Below are 15,438 nucleotides of genomic sequence, written 5' to 3' on the forward strand. Positions count from 1 at the left end.
AAACTATTTTTTCGTTTTTCGTCAATAACTCGTTAAATATTAATACTAGCGAAAAACTTTTATATGGAAATTATAGATCTCGTCGTTCTCTACAAAAAAGGTTCTATGCAATTTTCCCGTAGGATCAACGGTTTAGGAGTTATTGAGGAAAAACGAAATTTTTTTCCAAAAGTTCGCCGTTTCGACGCTGGGATGGTCGGATTTTGTTAACATCAATAAAATATCAAATAATCATACGTAACTCGTTAAATATCGAAGTTAGAAGGAAAATAACTTTTATTTGAAGCATTTTTCGCAATTTTGAAAAAAAAAATCTTTCGTCAGCGTCAATACTTAATTGGATATTTCCTTCCATACTTTTTAACACGTAGCTATTTATTATTAGCATTGTTCTTCCGACGTCTGATTTCTTTTTAATTATAGGGAATGCGTTTTTCTAAAGTACATAAACTTTTGGGATTGACTGTATAGCCAATACATCCTTAAGCTACTAACAGGCTGACTTGTCGTACGCTACACTACTGGTACAAATCGAGTGACGACCAGGAAACCGATGAACGCAACAGTCCGGCGAAAAAATATCGAATAATAATTTTATCGACTCATACTTTAATCGATTCGTCGCTCGTCATAAACTCGCCACAACAATCCACCGTCCAACGGTAGCAACGAACTGGGAGAAAACCGATAACTGAATATCGAAAGTATCCGAGTCGTCGAACGCCGCAATTATTTGAATCTCTTGAAGAACTTTGATTCCATAAAAACGAAGAACGCTCGTTATACGTTCTGTATAACTCTAAATGAGAAATATTAATATCACAGTAATTTTTTATTCCTCTTTCCGATGCATCCATGGGATAACCAAGACTGATTAATGGTCAACGGGGAGCGTTGGAATCAAGCTCCCTCCTCGTCGACTGACCGTAAAACTTCGTTTCATTCGCTTGACTGGAATTTCGCGCTAATAAGAGTAATGGACTGCGGAAAAGAGAGGTTCCGGGCATAAAAAAAAAAACAGTCGACCTTTGGCAGGATGTGCGCTTTGCAGCGGATAAATGACAGGCCGTCATCTATTTGGCTGATGGCGCAGGATTTAACCAGCCGAGGTTCGACCACGCGAATATTTTTGTACGTGCACGCGGGATAATGTGCTCGAATAAGCCGACCGCGGGAACGCCAGAATAGGCGTATGGCTCTCGCCGGCGAACTATGAAACCGAGCGGCTCTTCAGCCGAAACGGGACGCCATAGAATGGCGCGCAACGAATGCGACGGACACGGCCGGGGAAGCCGATTTCGCGGAATTAATCTCGCTGCAAGATATACCCTTACCGCGGCGAGTACAACAGCGTGCGTGAATCGTGATAACAGATTTCCGGCCGGGTCGAATGAAACATTTTTTAATACCCATTAACCAGGTTCACATGGCATTTAGTCGGCGTAATAATTCTAAAAGCACCGTGTTTCAGAAATAGATAGCTCGTCACGAGCCTCCGCGTTTCCAACCTACCCCTTCCTTGTATCTTTATGTACATGGGGTTGCATGGTCCGTTTTTTTTCCCCTTCGCTTCCGGCGAAATTGGGAATACAATAGCACGCGAGCGGATGTACCAACGGCGGCAGTAAACTTTCAGCCGCTAGAACATTTAATCCTGGTGAAAATGCCAGGTGAACGCGTATTGTGTCGCGATATTAGGAGAATACCGTCGCGGCCGTCTGTACGCTCGAACGTATCGAGATGCTAACAAATTGTCAACCGGATTCCCTCGTCCTTCTTCTATAGAACATGTTGTACTAGCGAAATGATTAAATCAGACGAGGTTAGATAATAGCTGTTAAAATTAGTCTTGCAGACATGGTATAAATGTTTCTCTCCATTGGGAAGCTTTTATTTCTCCATCAAGTAAACAGGGATTTTTGGTTTCAAGGAAAGTTTCTCAACAAGTGCACGCTGCTGTTTCTTCCTAACGCACGATGCCATAAATCACCGCCGGATTCTCTGGAACTCGCGGCTCTTTCCGTGTTTTGCAATTCGTTTATCAGAGTTTTGAATCTCGTGATACAAGGAGTGCTCTAAGTGGCACTAACTATTCTTGAATTTATTCAGAGACTCATTTTCCTTCGATGAACTCGTTTGAACGTCTACCGTTAATATTAACGTTCACTGTGACACATTCCTATTTGGCATTTTTGCGAAAAGCTACGAATTTTCGATCTCCGCTACGAACGTATCAACAGTTTTGAAGATTAAATGACGGCAGCGTGGAGAACAGAAAACGCGAAAATGGTAGATCGGAGGGTAATCTTCGCTTTTGTGTTTAGCTTACCAAGAATTGAACCCAGTTTCGATTTGTTAAAAGCCCGCCCGAAGTTTCATCGCGCTGATTTTTGAAATTGCTGAGGAACTCTATCCTCCGCCCCCGTCTGACAGCAGAGCAATGAAACGAGGGGGAAGAAAAGCGAGCAACGTTGTTGAACTGTTCAGGAAAGTTTCTTTTAAAGAACGATAAATCGATATCTGTTAGGCGATGTTCGTATTTCACATGGTTTTTTGCGCATCCGCGTTATTTCTCGACTGGGAAACTTTGCCCCTCCGTCCCTTCGGAAAAGCGACTCCCTCCTTGGCAAAACTTTAGTTTTAAGCTGTCCGGGCTGAAAACTGTCATCGTCTATTTACCGTGTAAAATTCTACGCGGGGAATTGCCGAGGAGAAATTCCCCGTGCAAGTTGCAACGCGAAGCGGAGTTAAAAAATGAACTTGTCAAGTGTTCCAAGATTCTCGGCGTTGTTGAAAAATGTACCTTGTTTAATGGATAGAAAATCCATGGCACTCCGGCTAAACGATGTACCGTGGGGATCGTGGATCGCGAATCAAAAATTCATCGCGGCGCATTAGGTCGGACGCGGGTAGGTGTCAAGCCGGGATTTGCGCGGTGCTCCGGTTCTCGAGAGCAGAAAGCCTACGAACTTTCGGTTTGTCTAGCGCCGGTAAGTTCCTTCGAACTCGGCCGAGTGCTGTGAATGAAAACAGGCCCGGGGCTGTTATCGCTGCGATATCGTTTCGCCGTCGTTCCAGGCTCGCACGCCGCGTACAAACATCCAATGCTATGAACTGTTGTCCCATCGATTTATGCGACATTAAATCTGGATCAATTTTTCGCGTAGAGTCAGACGAAGTTTAAAAGTGTGAACGGTAATAATAAAAGAGCTTCGACCATTCTCTTTAAAATGAACGCTCTTAATTCGAAACGGTTCAAAGAAAAAGAAGAGGGAATATATAATTCGGTTCCGATCCCTCTTCCTGATGCATTCTGATGCCAGCAGCGGATCTATCGACGTAATTACATCAATGTAACCGCTTTTTGCGCGGAATCCACTTAAATCGAGAGATCCCTGGGAATGCATGGGCCATTGAACACTGGTCGAGCAGATCTACGAGTAAAAGAGCGGGCGGCGAAGGGAGGGAGACGGGGGATGAAGACGATGAGGAGGTCGGTTCGTTGGACGTGCATAGCTAGACGGAAAAGGACTCGCGCTGCAGGATAGCTGCTGCGAGGCAAGAAAATGGGTTCGGGGTTCACGGATGTACACAAGAGGGTATGCGATCAACTCTCGGGGCGCATTTACATTGTGGCCGGACGGTTCGTGTTTGAGGTGCACTGCAGCTATCGCCGCGTTCCCCATCGATCCGCCCTGTAATCCTCACCGAGAATCATCGATACTTCCCTCGGCTCTACTGTTACGTTTCATCGTTATATTAACAAATGTATCTTAATCGAATTGAGGATCGAAAGGTCGTAGGATTGAAACGGTGGCTGCAAAAGGCGAAACGAAGATTGCAACTTCTGATCGATTTGCAACTTTACACGAATTTCTATTGAACATCTACGAGAATGAAGTATTGATGTGTGCCATTTCGTGTAATTTCTAATTAATTAATTATCGTTTGATTATGAGACAAAAATCTTGTACGCAATCATGGTTCTTGACAACCGGTAGATAGGATGCAGCCTCCACGTCGCGTCGATAAAAAGTATTCAAGTGAATAAGAAGAATCGATTAGTGAACTTTGAACCGAGTCCCGAGAACGGATCTTTCGCTTTGTCAGATCGACCAGGTCTATTATAATCGAGTCAGCTAGGTTCTCATCAGGTTCCCTCTTCTGTAGAAAATTGCAGTGCAGACAAGGACCTAAAGCGAGTACCTCAAAGACACGAACTAAAACTTCCCCGCCCAGGCATGCACTTATATATATATTTCAACTTAATTTATCGCGAGACTAGCCTTAAATTGCAAAATCCTCGCCCTCCTCGTACTCACGGCGAACATTTGCTTTTCCGCTGTTCTTCGAGTTCCCGACAATTATTAGCAAAGCTCACACAAACTTCCGAGTGCATTCCGGAAAATACATTTCGAATTTCGAATGTTAACCGCCTCGCACCGCGTCAAACACTTGTCGGTCGGGCCGGAGACAAACGTTCCCATTGGCCAATATTCGCCATAATTGCCGGGACAAAGGGAGCCTAACTGCGAGCACGTTGGTCAGTGTCCAAAACTTCGCCGGTTATGCGTCTGACAAGCGGACGACAAACGCTCGGATTAAATCAAACAGCGCGCGAGGGAACGGGTGGTAAAGGCAACAAGCGGAGGGACCTTTCCTGAAGGAAAATTCAATCTCCCGATTGAAAAGGAAATGGAAAGAGGCTAGCGGGCACTGCACGGTCGTTCGTCTGAATGGAAAACGAATCACTCGGAAAAGTTTTAGTCGCTCGCGCGCGTCGATCAGTCCGCCGACGCGAGAAAGTTTCCGTTTATTCGGTATAATCCATTCGAGAACGAACGACGACGAAAGAGGACGAAACGGAGAGGCGAATAACCACGATCGAGTGCTCGATCGGGGTGGGGAAGAAGGCGAAGGGGAGAAAAAGGAACCGGGAAACGGTAAAGGTCGGACACCGTTTAGGATACGCGCGCGCGTTTCGAGAAGTCGAAACAGCACGCGAAGTTCCGGCCGGGAGCACTAAACCGGCAAGTTGCTTGGCCGCCACAATGCGACGATTATAAAGGCGAAGAAAAAGAAGTTGGAAAAGTTTCGCGGAGTCTAAGAAAGATTCTGCAAGGCAGGAAAATCGTCTGGTAGCGCTGGGAGACATGCCGAGATAAAAGTCGTAAAATTTAACGCGCATCGTATTCAATCAGCATTCGTTTGTGGCCGAACTTTCGCTGCTCTTCGCGCGGAACTTCCGCGATTTTCCTCCTGTCTGCGAGCAACTTAACTGTCAGTCAATCGAACGTAACTTCGAATTGGATAAACGTAATTGTGTTATAAAGTTCATTAAAAATATTAGGTCTGTTGAAATGGCAAGCTATTTCTGTTTTATAAATGTTGTTGGTTATTCACGAAGTTTAATCGTTAAAAAACATATTGTAGAGGAGAGCGAGGGCATTGTTTGCGTTATTATTTTTCGACAGTGATAGCCGTAGCGAAATGAATGAAAAAAAAGGCAGTCGGTTTTTATCGTAGTTTCTGGTAGGGCATGGCGTTTTCATAAACCCTCGCACATATTCACCGGGAGACCCTTTTTCCCCGCACGTAATACCACAATTCGCGTGGAGCTTACAGAGAACACAGACAGAAACGGTCACGATAATGTGTATACACGTCTACTCGAATGGTCCCTTCAGACTCTAATTAACTCGGATATTGACCAGAACGGAGTGTATCAGCGCGTGTGCACAGGACGTAACGCGGGATTTCTGCCCCCACACGCCCACCATCCAAACGAAGGTAAAACCAGGCAACAAAAAAAAAAAATGGCTCCAATTTATCAGGGAGCTTCCACCGCTTTTATCGGCGCGCCGTGTTTACGAGTCTCTTCACCGCGGGACAGCGTAAACGTCAAAAAGGTTGCGATCGCGTGCACTGAGACGTGACACAGCCGCGATAAAAATACCTTTCCCGAACGTGTGTATAGGAATGCGTACCGAATCGCGTTACCCGTTCGAGAAATATCAAACCTCCTTTGTTCCTGTCGAGTCACGCTTGTTCCCGCGATATCGAAACACGGGTTAATCGCTCATCAAGTAATCTCAGTAGAAATCATTCATTATCGGATCGAACTGGATACATTAAAAGGTTTATAAAAATATTCGTATTAAGAATATTTCGTCGATAAGTACCGAAAAGATAGCAACATATTTTTATGATCATATCAAATGGTTACGAAACTTCGAGAAAGACTGAATGTCTGATAAGGAGGTATCTTTAACCGTGATTGAACCGACAGATTTCGTTAACGTATCTGAGGAAGAGGGATCAGTTTGAAAACACCTCGAGTGAACTAGCAGTTTTGGAGTACTAGACACGTCCGACGTTTCAGCATCGGCTAACGCGTGGCAGTAGATACTTATTGCAATTTCACTCACCGCTCTTCGGCGTGGGGAAGATGTTGTAGGCGGAATCTCGCACCCAGGACGTGACCGCCACGTACTCCTTAACGAACGTCGGTATCTCACACCTCAGCACGCCGGTGTTGCCCGGAAATACGTACGCATCTCGCACTTGAATTTCATACTTCTGACGAACCACTGAAACAAAAAATTACCTGTAAATCGACAAATCGAGAAAGCGGGAATTGCGTAAACGAGAGAACGACTGCAATACATTTCCATGAGTCGGTTTTTAATTGTAACGCTGCAACCCTTTCACGTAGACATCGATCACGAAAAGAGAATCGCGATAGCTGAACAGCTCACCGACCCTCGCCCGCAACGAGCCCCGTCCCTCGTCGTTAACTTCAATAACAATAAAATGTACTACGCGTTTTCTATTACAGACCCTTTATTCTGTTCGCGAACAACATAGCTATTCAGTCCGTCTGCAAGCCGTGCTTTCGGTAATTAGTGCCTCCCTCTCGCATTTTCAACACCGCTCCACTGCGTACAATCCTGCCACCCCCTCCTGTCTCTCTTTCCGCGATGTAATTCAGCCGCATGATTCTTTCCAGAAATTCCAGCCGATTCACGAGCCGCTAAACGCGATAAGTGATTCTTGGCAGGACTTGGCGGCCGCGATTGTTGTTCGCCGCAAATGCGAGACGAAATCTGTCCGCCCACTCGAGTTGCTGGTTTCTCGCTTTCAGCCACGCAAACGTGGAAATAAAACGACGACGAGAACGCACACCGGCAAAAGCTTTCTCCTCCGAGTGGGAAGGGACGTATCTTGATCTTGGCAGTGAGTGCTGCTTGTTAGCCATAAGCGGCCGCGAGTTCCAGGTCGTGGATCTACGAACCACCGGGGGGGATGAAGCGGACCGGAGCGGCGATAAATGTAGCTGGCTCGGCTCTCTTGAGCTGCGATCATTCTCTCGGCACTCCCGCGAGCCAGCGCGGTTTAGAACGTAATTCTGCGGAACGGCCGATTACGTTTACGACCGGCGTGAGATAGCAGGTTACGCGCGGAGACGCGACGATAGCGAAGAGACGGCCAAAGAACGGTTTTTACGCCGCGAGAAAATACGTCGCGAATCGTGAGAGGCGCTAAACGGCCGTCCATGCTGACGCTTGTGGAACGCGGCGCTAAGTTTCGAGGCAGCGGGGCGCGGGCATCGCGGCTGCATCGCGCTCAATGACGTAATTGCCAGCCACGATGCGCCGGAAATGTTCTCCGGCAATTTTTTGCCAGATTACTCTTCCTAGGTCCGAGGAGCACAGTGCTTTGTCCCGACGATTTTGTACGCTTCCCTTCGCGAAGAAGCTCTCTACTCGTCACGAAACATGTTATGCGCATCGCTTCCATTGTGTACCCGCGTCAGACTGGCTATTTTAAAAGTTATTGGCAAAATGAACGCAATTTTCGTCGAATGTAAAAGGAAAACTTACCAAGTCTGTGCTATTTGCCGAATCATTTGGCAAGAATCGAGAAAAAATGCGTGAGAACGTGGACTACGGGAAAGTCTCGGTTCCGATCGATGGGCGGAAGTAAATCGGTCGGAAGAGGGGAAATAAAGGTACTCACCGGCCTTTACGGTGATTTCACGGCCCAACACCCTGCCGACGCTGTTCGAGGCTTGACATCTGTAGACGGCCGAGTGAACGTCGTGCCTGTAGGTCTCCGCGCCGAACGGCAAGAAATACATCGAACCGTTCACCAGCATCTCACGGATGTGCGGTATAGGTAGAACCGGTGAGCCGTCGCCCATGAGCCAATCAATCCTTGGTAACGGACTGCCCTGGGCCGAACAATGGATCATTGCACCGGTCTCGTTCGAGAACTCGACCGACGAGCGTGGCTCCGAGATCAACACTGGACCCTGACTATCCAGCACCACTCCCCGTCCTGTAACATGGATCACGCGGCATGTTCCGCTTTAGAAGGATCGGACTTCGCTTGGTACACGAAAAAATTCGGGAACATTTAGGGAAAACGTTAATGGGACGTGGCACTGCGCCATTAATTTCAATGAAATTGTTCTAACCAGAATTGCAGGTACGTTACTAGCCCCATGGGGCAATGCAGCAGATACGCGTGCAGTGATTATTCATTTTATGCAAAGTTTGCATATATTGGGAATTATAAAAGATACGCTATAATATCTTGTTGATGGATAATAAAAGCCGTGGTATATCTTTAATTGCTAATCATGTTATATTGATTGAGATGAAGAATTGATAACTTGTTACTTCACAATGTGTACGCTACGCTATCTATGTGCAATACAGGCGATCCATCTATCATTGTGTTGGAACAGAGAAACGTTTTATGTGTCCCGTGGGAGCCGGCTAATTCAAGTGCTCTTAAAAGCAAGTAAAATTTCTCAATTTACTCGCTGGAAGTACCCGGTTTAAAATAATCGACTGCCTCGTTTAATTGTCCAAGGCTAACTTTGAAATAGCGGATCAATGGAGACAGGAAACTAACAAAATAAAATTTTACACCGTGTCTCGAGCAGTTTCGCGACGAGATCGAAAATAGCAATTCATGAAATAAAGATAAATGAGACGGTAGTGATGTATTGTCGAACGTGTTCAAGGCTGATCTGGAAGGCGATGCATCTAAATAAAATATAGGCGATGTTTATACGTCCCGTGAAGGGGACTGCGTTATTCTCTTCAGAACGAATAATTCATGCGAAAGTGAATCGAATCAATAAGGATATTCGAACGAGGAAAGGAACAATTGGTTTCTCAATATTCCGCGGGTAAGCTCGAACGGCCGTTTTGCAGCTTCTTCGATATTCCTCGCGCATCCGCGGTAAGCAGTTTATATTGCAAAATACACGAAGCCCTCCGATCCGCGATACACCCGCGCGCGCGATCGTGTAAGTATATAGTACATACATATACGATACATAGAGCTATCTACCCGGTAAACACAGGGGAACTTTCATTTTGTTATAAAGCATCGGCTGGAGAAGCCGGGTTGCTGCACAGCCGATGTAGCAGACTCGGGATCGATCATATTCGATCTTCGTCATCGTGTCAGTTATTATAGAGCGGCGCGCGCTTAAAATCATTTGCATTTTTCAACGAGCGAAGTTTATCTCGCTCGGTAGCGCGAAACCGTGTTACGTGGGTAATATGAAAAATGTCCGGGCAATTTGAAAGATTTACGAACGCATAATTCGCTTTGCAACCGCGAAAGCCTTTCAATCTCGTGTAACAAAAGCTGATCAATACCTGTGAAACACGCATCGCCTCTCGATAGCTAGTTGACTATATGTGTCTTTGTTGAAAATGTTCAAAAATAAATTGTGACGAAACCATAAAATCGTTCTATACACGATAACCGAACCATGTGCTAAGTCACAAACACGCATACGCAGCCTGACGAAGCCTAAACACGTTCCGATTATAACATTTGCTGTTCACTGATTCTACTTCTGTGGGTTCGCAACATTTCCTTCCCGAACGTTCCTCTCTCGTGTCAGCCATGCCGTATCCCTCTTTTACAACCCTTCTTCGTCGACGAGCGAAGCTTCTCTCCCTCTCGCCCTATTTCGAACGGAGCAAATTTGATAGAGCATCTCTGGCGCAGCTGATGCCAAACGATCGCAGGCCATCGGAGAGAGCTTTGTTCCCGGAATTCCGGAACACCTACCATGTTTTTCGTCGCGAAATCGAACGGGAACAAGACGCGGAGGAAATTCAGTGCGAGGATACAGGGAGAATGGGTGCATTATGCATGAACGACTATTCGATAAGCAGAATTTTGATGCAGGAAATCCGTGGTACCGCTAAGAGTCACGGACCGCCGTCGCTCGCATCGGGGCCATCGAGCGTACCTACACCGGAAAGACGTTTATGTCCAGCGCTTCCTGTGCCATACGAGCGCGCGGTGCACCTGCGCCACCCCGGTTTAAACTATCAACGCCGTCACCATCTACCCTTCTCGCATTTAAACGCGCGTCAGTGCTAGCATACACGTGCAGCCCTACGCGTGTATGCAAGGACGTTCCATTTAAACTGGTATGCGCAAACAGAAAAGCAAGGATTAGCCTGAAATCTCAAAGAGATAACTGTGTAATTTGTACGCATCGTAGAACGTTCCGTTTGAAGCGAAACGTCCTTCGCCATTTGAAATGATTTTTTTAAAGCAGTATGCTTGAAAGGTAACTGTAGGACACCCTGTAGCATTGAAAGTGCATACGTAGCTGATATCGTGGATGCATCTGCCACTCTCAGGGGTGTTCTTGTCTTCTTTGGCAGTGTTCACGAGTGAACCCGATCGCTCGCTCGTCGAACGACGATGTCGTCGACGGCGATGACGGAAAATATGGTTAAATTAGTGTACGCGTGTGTACGTTTAATGCAGTTTGTCGCTACTGAGGGAGGCGAGGAGCTCGTCGTAAAATGAGTAGATATTAAAAGGAACTAACGCTCGCGTAAAGGGGACGTTCTGCTCGACGTTCTTCTTGTTTACGAGGAAATTTAATAGAGATTCGCAGTCTAATTCTATAGACTCCGTAGGATGGATACCGTCTGATAGCTTCCTCTGATTTCGAGCTTGCTCGTTTTCCATCCTTCCGGAACTCACGTTCTACGCGATATGAAATACTATCGTTTCAGTCGCGCGGCGTTGGCCGCTTCAATTTAGTGCCTGGGTAAATTGTTGTTCGTTGTTTTTCCCTTTGAACGCGGCGCGTTGCGGATCTCGAGTTCGCTCGATGTTTGTTCTGCTAATTAAACGAGATGATTCCGTGTTCCCTAGAGCGCAAGATTTTAGCAAGATCATCGGGACCGAGGGATACTGCAGGCAAGAAGCCGAACAGTGGATCAAACGGTAACACTGTAAATCGAAACTGTTTGCCCAGTCTGCCGTATTCGCTTATTGTCGCAGAACGTTCGAATATCTCGACTGCACAAAACGAACAAGAGCGACGCGGATACACGATCCCAATTAGCGAGTCCACCGAGTGACGATTAATTCAGCAACCCAGCGTTTTCATAAGCAAGCTCGCCAAACGCGTTTCACGTATTCAATCCAATTTTTCATTCGTTTTATTACAAGCCAACGCAAATAAAGTACCAGCAGGGTCAATAGATCAATCACGAATAAAATAAACAAACTGAATATACATGAAAAATTAACATCTGGCACAGCTTCCTGTTTTCCTTCCGATAAACGATAATTGTTAAATCTTCTTTTTTCGTCTTTTTTAATTCCCTTCATAGAAAAAGATAAGCAGAGATTATTATAGGTTTAATCTGTTTTCATCCCAATGAACCGTATAATCGCTTGTTAAATTTATCGCGCGCTTTTTACATTTATTTGCCGCGGAAATTATCGCCCGTGCGCCGCGCTTCTCGCTTGAAACATAGCATGAAGCTGCAGCGTTCGCGCGCGTTCAATCTTGTCATCGTGTACCTATCTACCCAGCGGTACGTGAGTACACATGTTACACGCCGGGTTACATGCGTAAAAAAAACGCGGCGGTCCCGCATTCGATGAGATCCCTCATTAAGCGTGCGGCGACGGTATCGTGGCCGCGCAAAAAACAAAAATCGAACGTTAAACGTGGTGTCCAGATAATCGGTCTCCCGCGGGCGGTCACGGTTAAAAACAACCGTGGTGATAAATTGAGGGGGAGTAATTCCGTGTCATTGCGCTTTTATCGCTGTACGCGGACGCGTATAATACCGGGGGAGACGGCTCGGTTCTCATAAACGCAGCTTTGTTTCATTTTTTATACCGTTCCGCATGTCGACGCGCGACGAAGAAGAATATGCATCGTTCGGTTCACTACGCCCGCGGTCACACCGGCCAGACGAAACAAATTTATGGAAAGCGTTGAATCGCGAAGAAAATACTCGCGACATCATTTTCCTCCAACGCGGTCAGTAGTGAACACGTTTCAGGCCAGGTGTGCATATGCACGCGTTTGACCGAATGTCCTTTAAATTACGCCATGCATACCCATATTTAGCCCATTGACGCTCGATAGGGGCTTCAATCCCTTTTCAACCTCCTCGTACAGCCCATTCAAATCCCGGTATATTTATTGTACGTTTACAGTGTTCCACTCGATGGTCATCTATGAAATTTAACGAACGGATCGATACAGTATCCGTGAATGCGAAAGTCGAACTGAAATCCATCGTTCAATTTCGTTTACTAGTTCCTGTCCAAGCTACGAACGACACGAATCGAACATGAATATTTGCCACGCGCTCGTGAATAGTTGATAAGACAAAAATTAAACGTTTCAAGATGTACCTATCGCCCCGGTGCGATGCATGAAATTCATTCGACGTTCGTGGCGCATTCGACACCGGGCGCGCGAGTAAATACACAATACGCGGTTGCACGTGAACACGATTGAACGCGGCTTAATTAATCACGGTGAATTTCGGCGCTAAAACTTGTTTGCAGTTGCAACCCTGTCCTCCGGGGCAACGAGGTTAATTTCGCTTATGCGAGAGAATAGCGGTGCACGCGATTTAGAGAGAAATTCCCCGGCCGCGGATCGAATCGTTTACGAAGTTACTTATTTTTTTTGCTGCCTTGGAATTTCCACACCCGGGAGTAGTCTTGGCTAATGAGAACTTTTTTTCCCTACCACCGGTGTTACCTGGATCAGTCGATAATTGCGTAACAAGAAGGTACACAGTGAAATTTGCATCCGTTGTTGCATAATTACCGAATAACCAGATAATTACACGACCTGATAATGTGCTCGCCGCAATTACGTACCGACTGGCTCCCTTTTTCCGCTACACGATACTGCCGTGCCGTGTGTTTCATTACCGTAGAGCCAGTCGAAGATTTTAGGTGCATGCATATTCATCAGGTACTTGTCGTAACACACGTACGGTAAGTCAATACTCTTTTCATGGTTACGATACGCAGTTGTATTTCGCACGTGACTAACCAGGGAATTGTTTAGAGATCGTAACCCTTCAATCGCACCTTTGTCCGATCCCTTTAGTTGGCCCCCTGAGTATGTTTCGCCCTTTAATACGTCAAGAGCCAGACCGTTTCGCCGTCTGCACCTACGGCAAGACTCCGGCTTGTCCCCGATCAATATTCCATTGTATCGGTGCATTCAAGTATCCTGAAGAGTTTCACCGGCTCGTAACGACACCGATGCTGTTATGCTAATTCAGCGCGCGCGTTGAGTGCGGGTCGCTCGGATGTCGGCGAGTGATAAGCAACGAACCATCTGGTCTGTAGAGCAAGGGAAAACGACGTAGTCTATAGAATCAGAGCGGAATCGCGCTGGATACGAGCAGCGGGAAAAAAAGATTTCGCGCTCAGCCCAGCAATCGCGACACTCGTGATTAATCCCCCAGAAAAATAGGACGCGAAGCGACGACGACGACGACGACGATGCAGGTGTCTGGTTAATTCTTTTGTCTCTCGGGTTCCGAATCGATCGATGCATCCGAATTGTGCAGCAACGGACTGCCGCCGCCGCCATCCTATACCTACCGATTTGCGACTGATTTATCGCCGTATTTATTGACATCGCTCCGTCGACGCCAGAACGAAAGAGAAATTATTGACTGCGATCCAAGAATTATTGCTATCCAATATCCATGTCCGCCGCTTTTTCCTCCGTCCTCTTTCCCCCCCCCCCTTTCTTCACGCCCAGGGAATATAATCAACTTTCGTTGATACGCAAATACGTCGCTACTTACTGGCGGCGATGCCAAATCGACGCGTCCTGCTCGAACGAAAGTGCATCGCGTTTTCAATGACCGAAAGACGGCATTTCTTATCGAAACGACAGGTTAGCAAAGCATTAATTGTAAAGATTAACTTATCTAAGAAGCGGATTAAGAAAGTTACTCTACCGGCGAAGGAACTCGACCGACCACTATCCCCTGCTAAGCAGTTTACGGAACGAGCGACCCCGTGATGTCGTCAAACGTCTTTCCTCGCCGGCTCCCCATCGCGAATCTTCTCCCCCTCTTAACTACCTTTTTTCTTCGCTTCTCAAGATGTTCTTTTCCTCGGGAACTGAGAATCGTAAGAAGGGATCAACCGTATTACCTTGCCGCGAGCTCATTTTCCGCTCACTGTTTCAATTATCTGGTAGTTCGGCTAATTGCATTTTGCGCTTCATTTTCTGCATTTCTCTTTCTCATCTCCCTACTTGTCTGCGTTTAGCTTTATTCAGAATTATACTTTTCGCGATATATAACGCGCTTCAATAAATCCTCGCGTTTCTACGATCATCGATAACGCGATTCTGTAATCCTGACTCGTACAATTCTGCAATCGAAACCCGCGATTTGCGAGAAGGTTAAATCAGCGGGCACCAAAGCATCGAACGTTTTATTATTCTCAACAAACGGCCAACTGAAGGATTAAAATGGAAATATAGAAACGCAAAGGGCGAACTACAATTCGCGACAAAGTATGGGAGGAATAGATATAACGTAGATAAATAACAATCTGATAGACTCCGAGTAAGCTGCTTATAGTAACGACTGGGTCATCGGACGCGAAGTATCCTCGGCAAACTCGGAAAGGAGGGACTCGTAAAGAAATACTTATAGAGCTCTTAGAATCCACAAGTCCTATTAGAACCTATTTAATCCTGCGACATTAAGAAGTGATCGCTAATAATAATACAGGGACGAGTGATCCGCGTGAGTACATCGACTCGATTCACGCGTATACCTGAGCGCGCGCGCGATTACTAAGAGCATGGTGGAAGGCATGAATCTATGGAATTGTCAGCCATTCCAGACTCCAGGGATTAACTCACCAAGGAATGCATTCCTGCTTGCACTCTCTTACTCCTGTACCCGCGCCTGTCCTTTTTCCCTGCGTTAGCACCGTCCTCTTCCATCTTTTTTCTACCCTCCCCAGACTCTCTCTTTCCCATTCATTCACCTTTCTCCTGATTTTCTCGCCTCGTTCCACCCTCACGATAGGGCGAAGCACTCGCAGTCATTTTCTCCATTTTGCGATTCGATTTCCGCCGAT

At 46.3% G+C, this 15,438-nt stretch overlaps 1 protein-coding gene across 6 annotated transcripts in view; it reads right to left on the reverse strand.

The window, feature by feature from the left end:
- LOC108631513 (Down syndrome cell adhesion molecule-like protein Dscam2) overlaps positions 1-15,438 on the reverse strand; it is a 112,641-nt gene that overhangs the window by 48,952 nt on the left and 48,251 nt on the right. For all 6 annotated transcript variants that reach the window (XM_018035529.2, XM_018035501.2, XM_018035492.2 and 3 more), the window contains exons 3-4: positions 8,020-8,340; positions 6,429-6,590 (exon numbers count right to left, since the gene is read on the reverse strand). In XM_018035529.2, coding sequence (XP_017891018.1) covers positions 6,429-6,590; positions 8,020-8,340 — 483 coding nt within the window. The remainder of the gene's footprint in view (positions 1-6,428; positions 6,591-8,019; positions 8,341-15,438) is intronic.

Source organism: Ceratina calcarata, unplaced genomic scaffold (genome assembly GCF_001652005.2).
Source record: "Ceratina calcarata isolate Rehan_Ccalc_2016 unplaced genomic scaffold, ASM165200v1 scaffold147.2, whole genome shotgun sequence".
NCBI classification, from domain to species: domain Eukaryota; kingdom Metazoa; phylum Arthropoda; class Insecta; order Hymenoptera; family Apidae; genus Ceratina; species Ceratina calcarata.